The sequence below is a fragment of the Anguilla rostrata genome, chromosome 1, assembly GCF_018555375.3.
Source record: "Anguilla rostrata isolate EN2019 chromosome 1, ASM1855537v3, whole genome shotgun sequence".
Lineage (NCBI taxonomy): Eukaryota > Metazoa > Chordata > Actinopteri > Anguilliformes > Anguillidae > Anguilla > Anguilla rostrata.
Window position 1 is genome coordinate 81,856,396 of NC_057933.1, and position 14,710 is coordinate 81,871,105.

The 14,710-nt window shown below is 50.4% G+C and overlaps 1 protein-coding gene across 1 annotated transcript in view; it reads right to left on the minus strand.

Moving 5' to 3' along the window:
- Positions 1–14,710, minus strand: part of gapdhs (glyceraldehyde-3-phosphate dehydrogenase, spermatogenic) — an 18,870-nt gene continuing 4,160 nt past the window's right edge. The window contains exons 2-11 of the mRNA XM_064305374.1: positions 8,596–8,655; positions 7,480–7,576; positions 7,018–7,124; positions 6,029–6,119; positions 4,728–4,846; positions 3,903–3,984; positions 3,367–3,518; positions 1,979–2,141; positions 905–1,002; positions 1–467 (exon numbers count right to left, since the gene is read on the minus strand). Coding sequence (XP_064161444.1) covers positions 398–467; positions 905–1,002; positions 1,979–2,141; positions 3,367–3,518; positions 3,903–3,984; positions 4,728–4,846; positions 6,029–6,119; positions 7,018–7,124; positions 7,480–7,576; positions 8,596–8,624 — 1,008 coding nt within the window. The 5' untranslated portion in view covers positions 8,625–8,655 and the 3' untranslated portion in view covers positions 1–397. The remainder of the gene's footprint in view (positions 468–904; positions 1,003–1,978; positions 2,142–3,366; positions 3,519–3,902; positions 3,985–4,727; positions 4,847–6,028; positions 6,120–7,017; positions 7,125–7,479; positions 7,577–8,595; positions 8,656–14,710) is intronic.

A 14,710-nucleotide genomic window follows, 5' to 3' on the forward strand; every position in this document is an offset into this window, starting at 1 on the left:
TTTTTGTGTTAAGACTTAAAATTTATTACCTTTAAGCTCAGTTACACTTGCTTTTCTTTGCTTATTTTAAACTTTAGTTCTTTAACATCGATAATAATAACATGGTTACACCCAGTATGGAAACATCTACGACAGTGCTTTTTTTGGGGCGGACGCGGACAAATACTGTCAAGCCAAATATCGCCTCCAAAGTTTAAACTTCTCGTAACGGAAAATAACCCAAAAACACTCGTACACACAGACTACTACAGAGACTACAGCGGTCTCGTAGAGCGGGGACGCTAAGGAGTGGCTATGGCTCGGCTATGGAGGGGGTGAGAGTGCGAGTGACGGGGGGGGGGGGGCAGGGAGGGTCTTCTGAGCCTCTGGGTTTTTTCTGGGTGGGAGGGGGGGAGCTCTACTCCTTGGAATGCATGTACAGCAGCAGGTCGGCCACACGGGTGCTGTAGCCGTACTCGTTGTCATACCTGCAGAGAGAAAGGCGGAGGGTTAACCCAGACGGGCTGCAGGCACAGCGGGAGATGTAGATAGCCATTACACACCGGCAGGGCTTTTCACCCTTCTGTGGTTCAGGGGGTCCCCCCACCCAGGCTCAAAGGCATCCAGGGGAACCCCATCGTAAAATAAAAAAGGATTTAAACGGTACTTAAATTAGGATTTTATATTTTTAAATATTTTCTAAAATCTATATATAGTCATTGCATATCAAGATTGGGTCCTGAGACCCCCTGCAGTAGCTTCAAGGAACCCCTGTTAAAACCCAGGACATCCAGAATGGCCTAGAGCCAGTGTGGGGGGGAAAAAAGGAGACAGATGACAGAAAGAGGCCAGGGGAGGTGAGATGGGGGGGGGGGGCTGGGTTTGGGGAAAGGCACTGGACAAGCAGAGTCGCCTGTGAGCTCACCAGGAAATCAGTTTGACAAAGTTGTCGTTGAGGGAGATGCCAGCACCGGCATCGAAGATGGAGGAGTGGGTGTCTCCGATGAAGTCTGAGGAGACGACCTGGAAGAATAAACAGAGAGGGGTCATGTCTCTGCCCCCCAACTGGGGCTCACCTGCTCACCAAGCATTACATCTAGCGAAAATCACACCCGTGGACTACATTAATATGTACAGGTGGTGGTGTTATATGTACTGTGACCTGGGCCTGTTACTCAGTGGCTGCAGGTTCGATTCCCAGGCAGGGTACTGCCATTGCATTCTTGAGCGTGGCATTTAACCTGAATTCCTGCAGTAAATGTACTGCGTGCAAAATGAATGCTGGGCGAGTAACTCTGGGGAAGAATGAGTATAAATATAAAGTAATGCACTTGTGATGACACCAGAATGGCAGATCACTGCAGATCACTGCTGTGCCAGGCTCCACTGACACACCGCAGCATTCATCATGACCCCGACGAGGCCTTCGCTGTTCCTACTCCACATTCCTGAAACCATTTCCCACTGAGGTCATTTCATAACTGTGCAATGAGGCAGCATGAGCCCAACGTGTACAAATACTGGGCCAATCGCCTCCCACTGTGTCTCCTGTCCCTTCTTAGCTGTCTGTTCAACAGCATCAGCGCTGTCATTACAGAAAGTGCAGAGCGACTGAGCACAGCGTTGAAAAACAGCATTGAGAAATACAGGAAAAACAGCCTGTTAGCCTACTGCAGAAATCATGTCATACATAAGTGAGCCTTTCATTCCAAACTCCTGAGTGCTGGTTTTTCTCTACGGTTTCAGTCACACTGACAGCCCCCCCCTCCACACTCATGCCCCTCCCCCCTCCACACTCATGCCCCCTCCCACCACCCCTCCCCCCTCCACACTCATGCCCCCTCCACCCCCCCCCCACACTCATGCCCCTCCCCCCTCCACACTCATGCCCCCTCCACCCCCTCCCTCCACACTCATGCCCCTCCCCTCCACCCTCTCCCCCTCCCCCTCCACCCTCTCCCCTCCCCTCCACACTCATGCCCCTCCCCTCCACACTCACAGAGTCCTCCGTGTATCCCAGCACCCCCTTCATGGGCCCGTGGGCCGCCTTCTTCACCGCTTCCTTGATCTCGTTGTAGGAGGCGGGCTGCGACAGGCGGCAGGTCAGGTCCACCACGGACACGTCGGCCACGGGCACACGGAACGCCATGCCCGTCAGCTTCCTGCGTGGGGGGGGGGGGGTCACACAGTCAGGCACAGGCGGGTAATGAGGGTCTTATCCGTTACTGGGTTTCACGGCAACTTCTGCCCTCGATCACTTAATTAGCCCTGACCATCTGCGCCATCTGACATTTTAGCTGCACTTCTCCATAGTGCATGACAGCTGGAGACTGTCCTTGTGTCCCAGTATGCAATGCGTTACTGTGATCTAATTATCAGTTAACCAGTGTTGGACACAGTGTTAGTGCATACCGCTAGTGAGCTCATTTAGCCAGCACAATTGATGGAAACATAAATTTGCATACGCAGCGGCCCTCCAGGACCCGAATCGCCCACCCCTGGCCTACGGGCCGACGCAGGACATCGGACACGCCGCCATCTCGGCACGCTTGTCTCGGAGCCCACGAGCTCAGAGCTGGTCAGTTGCCAGGATACCGTCGCCATGGCGTCTGGGAGCAGCAGGTGCCGTGGCACTGACAGGCCGAGGCGAGAGGCGAGCCAGCTCAGACACAGCTCAGAGTGCGGCCCTCTGAAGCGGGACGCGTTGGACGCGAGCCTGCTCTCGCCACGCAACCGGTTCCCTGCGCGCGTTCCAACTGGCCTGAACCGGTCTGACCCGGTCTCGATCGCCGCCTTCACCGCAAGCCCCGCCCCTCTCACCGAGTGAGAATCCTGAGAGGTGGGCGGGGTTTATCACTCAGAGCTGCAGCGCGAGGCGCACTCCTCGCGTACTGACCAAGCGACCGCGAAACCGCGTTTCTGAAGCTCACTTCCTGGTCCCGTAGAGAGACGTTGCTCACTAGCGCCAGTGCTGTTGGCTCCAGTATAGCTGTTTCAGCCACTCGTTTCAATGTGTATGTCGATGGAAACATTCCCCGCAAGAAAATTCGGTGGCGACAGGTGTTTTTTCTTCATCTAATGTCTCCCCATGTGCCGATTTGTTAAGTCATTGTGTTACTTAAGACAAGATCATAATACTTTCTAGGCGAATCAGGGACAGTTTGTGTCACTGCTGAGTGCACATGAGCTTAGTGGACCAGACTTCATGCCCATATAAGGATCCCCCCCGTTTCCCCCTACTGTGCAGTCTCTGGCTCCAATTTGTACAAAATGGCGGCACACACAAACTGCACTTCCCCGCCCGGCTTCAGAACGCTTTTCACCCAGCCCATGGTGACGTCACGGTGACCGGGTTCATCTTTTTTTCCCGCGGCCTGTGGTACTGACCCGTTCAGCTCGGGGATGACCTTGCCCACGGCCTTGGCGGCCCCGGTGGACGCCGGGATGATGTTCTGGTGAGCGCCACGCCCGTCGCGCCAGGCCTTGGCGGAGGGTCCGTCCACCGTCTTCTGGGTGGCCGTGTAGGCGTGAACGGTGGTCTGGGAGAGAGGGAGAGAGAGAGAGGGAGCAGACGCCCCATCAAAGAGCCATTTTCTAACAGAATGCCCTTTAGCGGCGTGGAAGCTTCTGATTGGTCTTCTATTCTTTGACTGGTCGGTGTTCCATCTCGCACTGTCATCCAAACTTATTAACTTGGATCACTTTTAAAACATGAAATCCACTTTTTTCCCCCCTCTCCATTTGTGCCTCTGTCATGTGTGCACATTTTAAAATGCCTGTAATGCACTTTGTGCACCTACTATAAAAGCACCAAACAGAAAAATAAAGTTATTATATTCTTCCAGGCGGAGGGTCGTTACTCCTCTAAGGATCAAGGCACAGGGTGCACAGCTGTGTCAGAGAGATGCCAGCCCAAAACTCACCATGAGCGCCTCCTCGATGCCGAAGTTGTCGTGGATGACCTTGGCCAGGGGAGCCAGGCAGTTGGTGGTACAGGACGCGTTGCTGGGGACAGGAACGCAACATGAGCACGCACACTAACACCACCCACGCCCGGGACTGGACGGCCTTTCAGCCAATTAGCACAATCTCACGCCACTTCCTAAACGGCTTGAATGGAAACAGAACTGATCACATTTTTATAACCTGCACATTAAGTCCAGATCCAATCGACCAATCCAATCTATTGGAATCCAGTGCTATCTGCTGGTTTTTGCTGCATTTCAGCCTCATTGACTAATTTAAGCCATTGATTGGCTAAATTATCCACACACGTTGTTCGCAATGCTTTAACTGGCAACTGATTTAAAGTAAACCACAAACACCTGCAGACACTGCGGCCCTCCAGGACTGGAGTTAAACCTGCAGACATAGCGGCCCTCCAGGACTGGAGTTAAACCTGCAGACACTGCGGCCCTCCAAGACTGGAGTTAAACCCGCAGACACTGTGGCCCTCCAGGACTGGAGTTAAACCTGCAGACACTGCGGCCTTCCAGGACTGGAGTTAAATCCGCAGACACTGCGGCCCTCCAGGACTGGAGTTAAATCTGCAGACACTGCAGCCATCCAGGACTGGAGTTAAACCTGCAGACACTGCGGCCCTCCAGGACTGGAGTTAAGCCTGCAGACACTGTGGCCCTCCAGGACTGGAGTCTAACCTGCAGACATAGCGGCCCTCCAGGACTGACAGACCCCGGGGTTGTGCATAGGATACAGGGAGCGTGACAGATCTACGGAGCTGGCCTCACCTGACGATGGTCATGGTGTTGGGGTCGTATTTGTCCTCGTTCACACCCATGACGAACATGGGGGCGTCGGGGGAGGGGGCAGACACCACCACACGCTTGGCCCCACCCTGGATGTGAGACTGGGAAAGTGGGCGGAGGGAGCACGGTCAAACTGGAGGCCAATGTCACTGATCAACTGCCACTTCAGCTCTTCAGACATTCTCCAACTCTCACACAACATGGCAGAGTCACCCTGTCAGCATTTCTCAGTACTGTCATCCCCCTGTGAAGTAAACTCCTGAAATGTCTTTCCTTAGTTAAATAGTTAACCTTCATCATCCTATTCCAGGAAATGCATCTGGCCACATCATCAGGCACAGTAAGGCACAGTATGACACAAAACGCTCAAATAACAAAGTAGTACAGCTGTGCCATAATTAAAAACTGATCTGTCTACACAGCTAACACACAACATTCTCACAACATTACTACAATGTTCTGTCATTGTTGTAACATTGCCACAACATGGCAGCAACATTGTGAGAAAGTTTGTGTTAGCAGGGTAATATAATTAAATTCTGTAGCGTACATTTTCACTTATCTCAGTGCTAAAAGAGCTCAATGCTTGCACATTAGTTGCAGTGTCAGTGTCTGAGAAGGATGGAGTGTCAGTGTTCCAGTGTCAGAGAATGATTGAGTGTCAGTGTTCCAGTGTCAGTGTCTGAGAATGATGGAGTGTCAGTGTTCCAGTGTCAGGTCGAGAATGATGATGAGGTTTCAGTAGTTCCAGCTCCAGGCTTTCGAGAATGATGGAGGTCAGTGGATCCAGCATACATGAGACAGATTGAGTTTGCAGTGTTCAGGGCAGGAGAATGAGAGGCAGTAGTCAGGAGTGTATGAGAAGAATGGAGAGGTCCAGGGTCAGAGAATGAGAAGGAGGTCAGGCAGTGTGAGAAAGATGAGGGGCAGGTGTAGTGCAGGTTGAGGATGAGGGAGAGCAAGTGGTAACAAGGTAGAGAAGAGTGACGAGTGCAGGTTGCAGGGAGTGTCGAGAATGATAGGTGGCAAGTGTCACAGGAAAGCAGAAGGGAATGTAGAGGTCAGGTTCAGGCGTCACTCTGAGAACTGATCTGAGGTGTCAGTGGTTCCACGCAGTGCGAGGATGAGGGAGTGTCAGTGTTCCAGTGTCAGAGAATGATCGAGTGTCAGTGTTCCAGTGTCAGTGTCTGAGAATGATTGCGTGTCAGTGTTCCAGTGTCGGTGTCAGAGAATGATGGATGCGCCAGAGGGTCTGAACGGTGGAGTAGGATCTCCAGACTCACAGAGGCTTTTTCGACGCTGAGGAAGACTCCAGTGGACTCCACCACATACATAGCACCAGCATTGCCCCAGGGGATCTCTGCAGGCTTCATACTGAGGGGAGAGAGAGAGAAAGAGAAAGAGAGACAACAAGAGAGGGAGAGTGAGAGAGGAAGAGAGGGAGAGAGTGAGAGAAAGAGGGAGGGGGACAGCAGGATGGATGAAGGGAGGTAGAGAAAGAGGGAGAGCAAGAGGAAACAAAGAAGAGAAGGAGGGTGAGAGAGAGGGAGGCATTGAGGAGGAGGGGTACAGAGAGAGGACAGAAAAAGGGTGGCACAAAGGGGCACAGGAAAAGAGAGAAGGAAATGTAGAGAGAAAGAGGACAGGCGTTACACCTCTTGGCCAAACTCTGGGCTGTCTCCTGCAGAGTGCTGAGAACAGGAAAAGGGAACTATCCAACAGCACGCTACGATAGCCTGGAGGCTAACGCGACCTCGCAGTCCCCTCTGTTTATCTTAGGCTCTGGCACGGTACGACCGTGGCGCCAGCCCTCCAAAGACTAAAACAACATGGCACCCCCGCCCCGCCCGTCTCTTCTTCACCAGCCTGGGGCAAACCCTGCTGGGCTTCCCGAAGTGAAGGCATGCAGCGGGGCGGAGGTGGAGGAGGAATCCTGACATGATGCCATTAGCGTAATGCTATAAACGCCAGGCGCGCAGCGCAGGAAATGACGTCATCCGAGATTTCGGTTTCCTGGCCTGTGATTGGCCAAGCAAGGGTGACATCAGAGTCAAAAGCGCTAAGCGACCGAGCGACAAGCTAACTCAGTAGGGCAACGTGCGCCACAACGCACAAGTTGGCTTTTCTCATAAAATTCTGCCTGGGCCTTCAGGTCCTTAAGGACAGTGTGAGTTTGTTTGAAGTACCCAACGTTGACGAGCGGGTGGGTGTGTGCACGCGCGCGTGCGGCCGTACGACAGCTCTGCAGAGGCTGCGGGGAGGCTCAGCTCACCACTGGAAGACGGAGATGACGTGGTTGTCAACGATCAGCTTCCCGTTCTTCTCGGAGACCTCGCCTTTGAAGCGTCCGTGGGTGGAGTCATACTTGAACATGTAAACCTGGGAGAGAGAGGAAAAGCAAAGGAAATGACATTAAACCAAACATTCAAGAGAAAAACAAACCGTGCTCATTGACAAATTAACAGTGCAGTGTGTTACTAAATCTAACATATTCCTGTAAAGGAATAACAAAAAATATAATCAATTAATTAACTCATTTGTATTAAATATATGATCTCAGGCGTGCACACACACACACACACGCACACAGAGTAATATCCCACATCAGTAATATCCAAAGCGGATCTTCAGCTGTACATCGCTAACAGTACAGGCCTGAAATGGCTTCCTGCCCTGCACAGCAAAGCTGCACAGCAGGCTAATGCTAACGGCGCACGGGGCCGGGGGCTCTCACCATGTACTTCAGGTCGATGAACGGGTCGTTGATGGCCGTCACTTTGATTCCCTTCTGGAGGCAGGCCCTGAGGACCAGGCGGCCAATGCGGCCAAATCTGGGCGGGAGGAAGGAAGGAGGAAGGGGGGGAAAAGAACTATTACACGGAACCAAACTCCGGCTACATTTTCGGGCACATTTAGGCACTTAGCAATCACCCTTATCCAGAGCAACGTACAGAAGTGCGCACGCGCAGGTTTGCCCAAAGAGCAGGGACGGAGCCAAGCCAGGATCACAGCTCACACAGCAGCAGTCGGGACATAAATTGGGCGTGACACCATGCCCCCCTCCCCTCCCCCCCCCTCCCCCGGGGAGTTCACGGCTCATCCCAGTCCACTCTAATCCTCCTGGTCTATAATAATTACACACAGCTCCCATCACACAGCGACTCCACTGCCAAATCCAATACGAACTGCAGGGCACCATAGAAACTGGCACATCTACTCCTCGGCTGTGTCTGATGTGGACTGCAGGGTACCATAGAAACTAGGACATCTACTCCTCAGCTGTGTCTGATGTGGACTGCAGGGTACCATAGAAACTAGGACATCTACTCCTCGGCTGTGTCTGATGTGGACTGCAGGGTACCATAGAAACTAGGACATCTACTCCTCGGCTGTGTCTGATGTGGACTGCAGGGTGCCATAGAAACTAGGACATCTACTCCTCGGCTGTGTCTTTTGTGGACTGCATGGTACCATACAAACTAGCACACATACTCCTCTACTGTCTACGATATGGACCGCAGTGTACCACATAAAGTGGCAGACTGACTTCTCTGCAGAATTTAATATGGACTGCAGGGTACCATAGAGACTCTGCTGAATCTAACAAGGACTGCAGAATACCACACAAACTCTGCTGACTCTGATATGGTCTGCAGGAAACAGCTAACATGTTCTTTTGGGATGACCTGCAGTGCCTGCTGATTCCTGATCCACATTCTGAACGTGCTCTGATCAACGCAAGATGGCCGCCTCTCACCAGGAAGTCATTTCAAGGCGCCATTAGGTTTGCCGCTCTAACCATTCAGCAACATGGAAGGCGCTGTTCCCATGGAAACTGCGGCTTACTCACCCATTGATTCCAACACAGAGGTCCGACATTGTTGCGATTGAGTGGGGTGTGGTAGTGAGCCTGCAGGGAGGAAGAGACAGGAAAGTGAGAGGTTGCCAGTCTTCTACGGAACTCATTTCTTCATGCTTGCATTTTAAAATAGCACAAAAACCCAAATGCCGCTGCACTGCACAGAATTAAAAAAAAAAAAAGAAGTAAATTTAGGCACACAAACAAAGGCCTGGATCTCATTACAATTGGCTGGAAAAACAGCAACTTGAAAACCTAAAAGCTCTGGCCAAACCACAGTTCACTGCTGAGCCGAACCGATGACACAAATGGGTCAAAAAACAGTGCGACACTCATTTAAAACCAAGAGAGACTTCGAATGCTGCGGCCTGTTTTTTCCTCTACGCAGCGCTGGCACACAAACCGCGGCAGTTGGCTCGTCCCAGAAGACCTAGCGCCGGACTAGCGGTGCTCCGGAAGGTTCCATTGTCTTCGGTGGCGTTTAACATTCTACACAGGCGGTTAGGCACCCTCCCGAATCCCCACTCCAGCTTCGCCAGAAGTCATCGTTTAGAAATCCCCATTCGGTCAAGCCGTAAGGATAACGTGAGGTCACACCACACAGAACATTATGCCGAATTCACAGAGCAAAAACGAGAGGAGCGGTCGGCTTTGTATCATTTACATCCGTAAAGAAATTCACCAAAGCTTTAAAACCGTTAACATCTTCCATTTCACGCTGCACCTTAAAACTCTCAACACTCATCTTTGCATTTTGACATTTTAAACGCTCAGCCTGTATTTCCGTTTCTTAAAGCGTGTCCTCGGGTCTTCTGAATGTTGCCCCGTTTGCTTCTGATGTGTAGTTGTCACATATGTTGTCACTACGGTGTAGCACAGTGGGTAAGGAACTGGGTTTGTAACCGAAAGGTCGCAGGTTCAATTCCCGGGTAGGACACTGCCGTTGTACCCTTGAGCAAGGTACTTAACCGGAATTGCTTCAGTATATATCCAGCTGTATAAATGGATGCAATGTAAAAATGCTATGTAAAAGTTGTGTAAGTCGCTCTGGATAAGAGCGTCTGCTAAATGCCTGTAATGTAATGTAATGTAATGGTTATATTCTGCCATTCATCTTAGGCCTGGCGACGAAACGTGAAAGAGCACGGAAACACCAGGACTCACAGAGCGGTGCAGTGTTTCAGGGTCAAAGACTCCCTAAAGCCGTTGTGTTTGGAACCGACAGATGGAAATGCTCTGGTTTTCACAATGCAAAGCACGTGGCGCGCGAGCCAACCACTGACCCCGCATTCAAATACACCGTCCAGTAAGCTCCATTCTCATTGGCCAGCCCTTATGATCCTGTGTGTAGTACATGCAGATAATTTGGTTGCCAGAGGAGAGAGGTGGAAAGGTTTCACGCTCGTTAGGAAACCACGAGGATCACGAATTACCCAAATGATATTGCTTTCCGACATGCAGACCCCTGCATTATCCCCCGCAAATTGGGGGATTATCCACGGATGTGGCAACACCGCCTTCGATAATGAATTCACTTGGCCGGGCGCCTCCATTTTGAAGCCTCCAAGGAGAGGAATGCCAAACAAAGACTGGCTCCCTCACCCTGTCCTGCCTGAACTTGCGAAACACGAATCCCACTCCCTCTCTCTACACAGTGCAGTGTCAGAGCCGAGCTGCCAAGTTGGGCTCTTTTAGTTTTACAGTGTGCGATATATCTGTACAGAGGACTGAGAGAGACCCCGGCAAGCCAGAGCGTGCACGCATCACACTGCTGAAAATATGTCTGCACTGAGTATCAACATGTCCTGGGGAAGAAAAAAAAAAAAGTAAAAGACAGCACTGTTAAAAAAAAACGGAATGGGGAGTGTCGGCCTGTTGGATCGGGCCTTATAAGGTCTTATATACAGCCTGTAAGAAGCTGGGGTCACTGGGGGGAAAGGAAGAGAACGACACCGAACACAGGAAGTTGGAGCATTGTGCGCGTGACGGTTGGAGATACACTGCAAGCAGACTTCCTGCACCTCGAGGGCTCCTGCGAGTTTGAGAAATATCAAGCGAAGCTGAACTGAAGTCTGCTGGACCTGAGAGTGCAAAGGGAACGGTCTCTGTTCTTCAGGCAGTGGCTTGTGTTAAAGCCAGGAAAAAAACCTTAAGCAAAAAAAATTTAAATAAAAGAAAAATTGCCAGCGCATTTACAGTAATACGCTCTCGAAACCGACTGGTAAGGGTACTGCTGGCATTTCATAAAACACTGTTTCATCACTATAAAACTTTCACAATGTTACGATTGATACACGGGCTACGGAAATTAGTTTAGAATCAGGACGTCTTTCGAAACATCATTTTGCCAACAGACGTTTCAGATGCAGACCATACACTACTCAAATGCAGCAGCGAAATTGCTTAAAGTGCCGCAAACTCTTGGCCAACATCTGAAGTGAAGCAAAGCTTCCTGTGACCCTTCATCGGGCAGCGAAACACTGTGACGGGAACACACTCCCGAGCGGCAGGACGTCCCGAACGGTCACTCAGTCTGTAGCGCTGCTGAAACGACCCGTCCGTTACCCTTCAGAGACCAGGGCGGTGAGGGATGGGGTACGTCGTGGCATTTCGCAGTACCGACTGTGAATGTCAACATGTCACAGTCCTTCAGCGTCAGCCTTTTGTTTCAGTGAAAGGACACGGAGTGCGAAGGCGCTGAGAGAGAGAGGCAGTTTAAATGGAAAGAGAGGACCTCGTCGATTGGTCGGGGTTTGTAACAGCAGCCAATGATAACGATTGTGTTACGAAACAAGGGCGCTGGTGCTGGGGCCTCGAGAGCTTCACCCTGAGAATCCATGACTCTGCTTTGGTTCACGGGCTCAAAATGGCACGTCACGTTCGAGAACCGCAGGTCAAGTTCAGGCGAGGGAAAATTGCCTTGAGGTCAAAATTCATAAAAGTGACCCACTTCTGCATGGCCAGCATAACGTAACGAGTTTTCAGCCCATTTCAAACACGAAAAGTGTTTTATGAATATATATTTTTCAAAAACCTTCAATATAGAGTCCTTGTAACGGTGGATAAAAAAAATACATACACACACAAACAAAATAATGCCTATGGATACGTCTGTGGTCACAACCGAATGTCTGCATGTAGTGTATTTGTCTTGGTTTTGGGCAAGGGTAGCTCCAGCCCTGAACACCGGACTGGTGTCCAGCAGTGAAAGACTGAGGTTGGACTGAAGACAAGTAACCGATTAGCTTTCTTATTGGCCGGATTGACTGTGAATACAGGCTGTTCCAGAACACCGCCCGCTTCGGAAGCAGGAAGCAATTTAAAAGGGTGAACAATGTAAAATGGCCGGTTTCTACAGCGAAGACCCGACTGATAGTGAATACACTCTGGGACGCCATTTTCTTTCCAGAGCCAAGACCTGGCTAACAGGGAATATATTTCAGATATGTTTCCCTAGCTTTCTACAGAGAACAGCCGACTGTCTGTGGATATATCTCCGGTCACTGCCCCTTTCTATAATCAGGAACTCAAGGGGACACATTTTGGTAAAGTACATTATGCAATGGGGGAAGGATCAGCCCCACCCTGCAAAAGGTTCAATACAGCACCTTCCCCCGGGGAGCTTTCAGTGCAACGTGGCCTGTCCACAAGGACTGTGTATACAGTACACACAAGCACCAGCCTGGTCTTTGTGAGGGCACGTGGGATTGTCCACGCATCTGGCTGAGCAGAACAGGAGAAGACTCCATAATCTCATAATCTGTGTGTGTGTGTGTGTGAGTGTGTGTGCATGTGTGTGTATGTGTGTGTGTGCGTGTGTGTGCACTTGTATGTGTGTGTCTGTGTGTTCACGGTGTGTGTGTGTGTGTGCCTGCGTGTATGTGCGAGTGTGTATGTGTGTGTGCCTGTCTGTGTGTGTGTGTGTGCGTGCGTGTGTGTTTGTGTATGACACAGTATAACCCCACTGGATTACCGTAATCTCCCCTGCACCTTCCTGTAGGCTCTTTACAGGTCTCCCAGAATGCAAAGCGCCTAGCTTACCACTGCAGGCTCACAGACTCAACCTCACTGGGTGATAGTGGTCTACAGTGGTGTCCACGAATATTCACAGTAGTAGCGCTGCGCCCAAGACTTACCCATCACCCATAACTGGATCGAGAGGCCGATTACAACCACCCTCGCTACTACCTGCCTCACAATAGTGATGAAGCATAACGTACCGTTAAAAAAAAAAACCGGTCTGACCTGTTTTACAATGATACGCAATTAGAAGGCAGCACCCGACTAATTAAAAAGAACACTGAGCAAAATGCAGCCAGCGAAGATTGGGCCAAGGAACGTCCTAATGACACGGAAGTATGATAGTATAAAATGAAAAGATCCTCCACACTGACAACAGAGCTCAAGTTACAAGGTGACCCTGAGGCCTAGGTTTATCCTCCAGAGCGTTAGCTGCCTTTCCATGGCTCTGCATGCTGTTTTTGCCTTTCCTCTGGGGCCTCCTCCTTTCTGTTTTCACCCTGTCTTTCCCTCAGGATCTTTACCGCCGGGCGGTAAGAACCTTACCTGTGCCCCGCCCCGTTCCCCTCGCCTGCCCCTCTTCCTGCTGATGGCAAAACAAACCGGCCGCATGACCCTGAGGACTCAAACCTGCAACTCCTGCAGTCTGTCAGTCTGAATCTTGTGCTTTCTCCACTTACTACCTCGCATAGTGTGTGAGTGTGCACGTGGGTGTGTATGTGTATGTGCTGATGAATGTCATGCTTCCTCCAATTACTGCCGTGTACGATGTGTGTGTGTGTGTGTGTGCGTGTATGTGTGTTTATATATATGTATGTGTGTGTGTGTGTGCGTGTGTGCATGTGCGTGTGTGTGTGCATGTGTGTGTGTGCGTGTGCATGTGTGTGTGTGCGCGCTCGTGTGTGTGTGTGTGTGCGTGCGTGCGTGCGTACACAGAGGGCTGGGATTGGGCTTTGTTTCCAATCCCATCAATACTCGTCTTGTTTTCTGGCAGCTAATCCAGAGGTCTGGAATCTCCACATTATGAACTCACAAGGTCAGCCAATGGAGTGACCCCACAGACAGGGCATTCTGGCTGCTGTTAGGTAGAGCTACAATAAGCCACTGTGTGCCAGTCTGCCCCTCATCCTATCAGTCTAGGACAGACTGACCAGACAGCTAAACAGGACGTCACATGCTATGCACAGTCCTTTAATTAACCGAAACATGATTAGTGATAACCTTATCTAAGACTAATCTTTTCCTCAGAAATTAATTTACTATCAAATTAATTTACTATCAATTTGCAGTGTCTAAAGCGTCATGTTCACAACTGCAGTACTGTACGCATTGAATCAATGTTAGCTTTATTTACATCAAAGCTACAAACCATATTTTACCCAACTGTACCCCATTACCCATTCACTGCACTGCAGGTCTGTGTTGTTTTTGCGGCATAACTCCAGCTCTCTCCTCTGAATGAACAAACGCCAGCCCAATGCAGGGGCGACCTAATTTTTTTTCGCCTCTGCCAACCGATTTGATTAAAAAAAGGGCAGCTGGAAATAAGTAGGCCAGACCGGTTCCCCCCTGGGGCACAAAGACTGGCACTGATGCAGAACACTTCCATAACAATGGGGCAGAAATAGCACGGACAAAGTACAGAAGGCCGCTTTTTGAGACACGATCATTGATGTTCTCTTTTAAAGTTTCAACGGTCGATTGACAAAAAAAAATAAGAATAAATGAACAAATAATGTAGCACATCGTCTCGACCCTTTGAAGAATAGGTTTTCCGGGAATGTTTTTTTTTCTTGTTTTTTTTTTCCCCTCAAAATTCTAAATCAGTGTTCTAGAACTCTCAATTGACAGAAGTGATTGTGACATCAGCATTAGAATGTTCAGTTAAGATCACGTTCTGATCACATATTTGTTACCTCAAACACCTTAAAGGGTTAAAGTGAGGGACAGAAAGTGCTCCTGTACGTTCGGGGAGTGTCGCAGAAGAGCCGCAGTGCCGTTGTTATAAAAGGATCGGGCGCACGTAACGGGCGAGGAGCCGCACGGCAAACGCCTCGGGCCGCGCACACGACGACCCGGCCGAAGT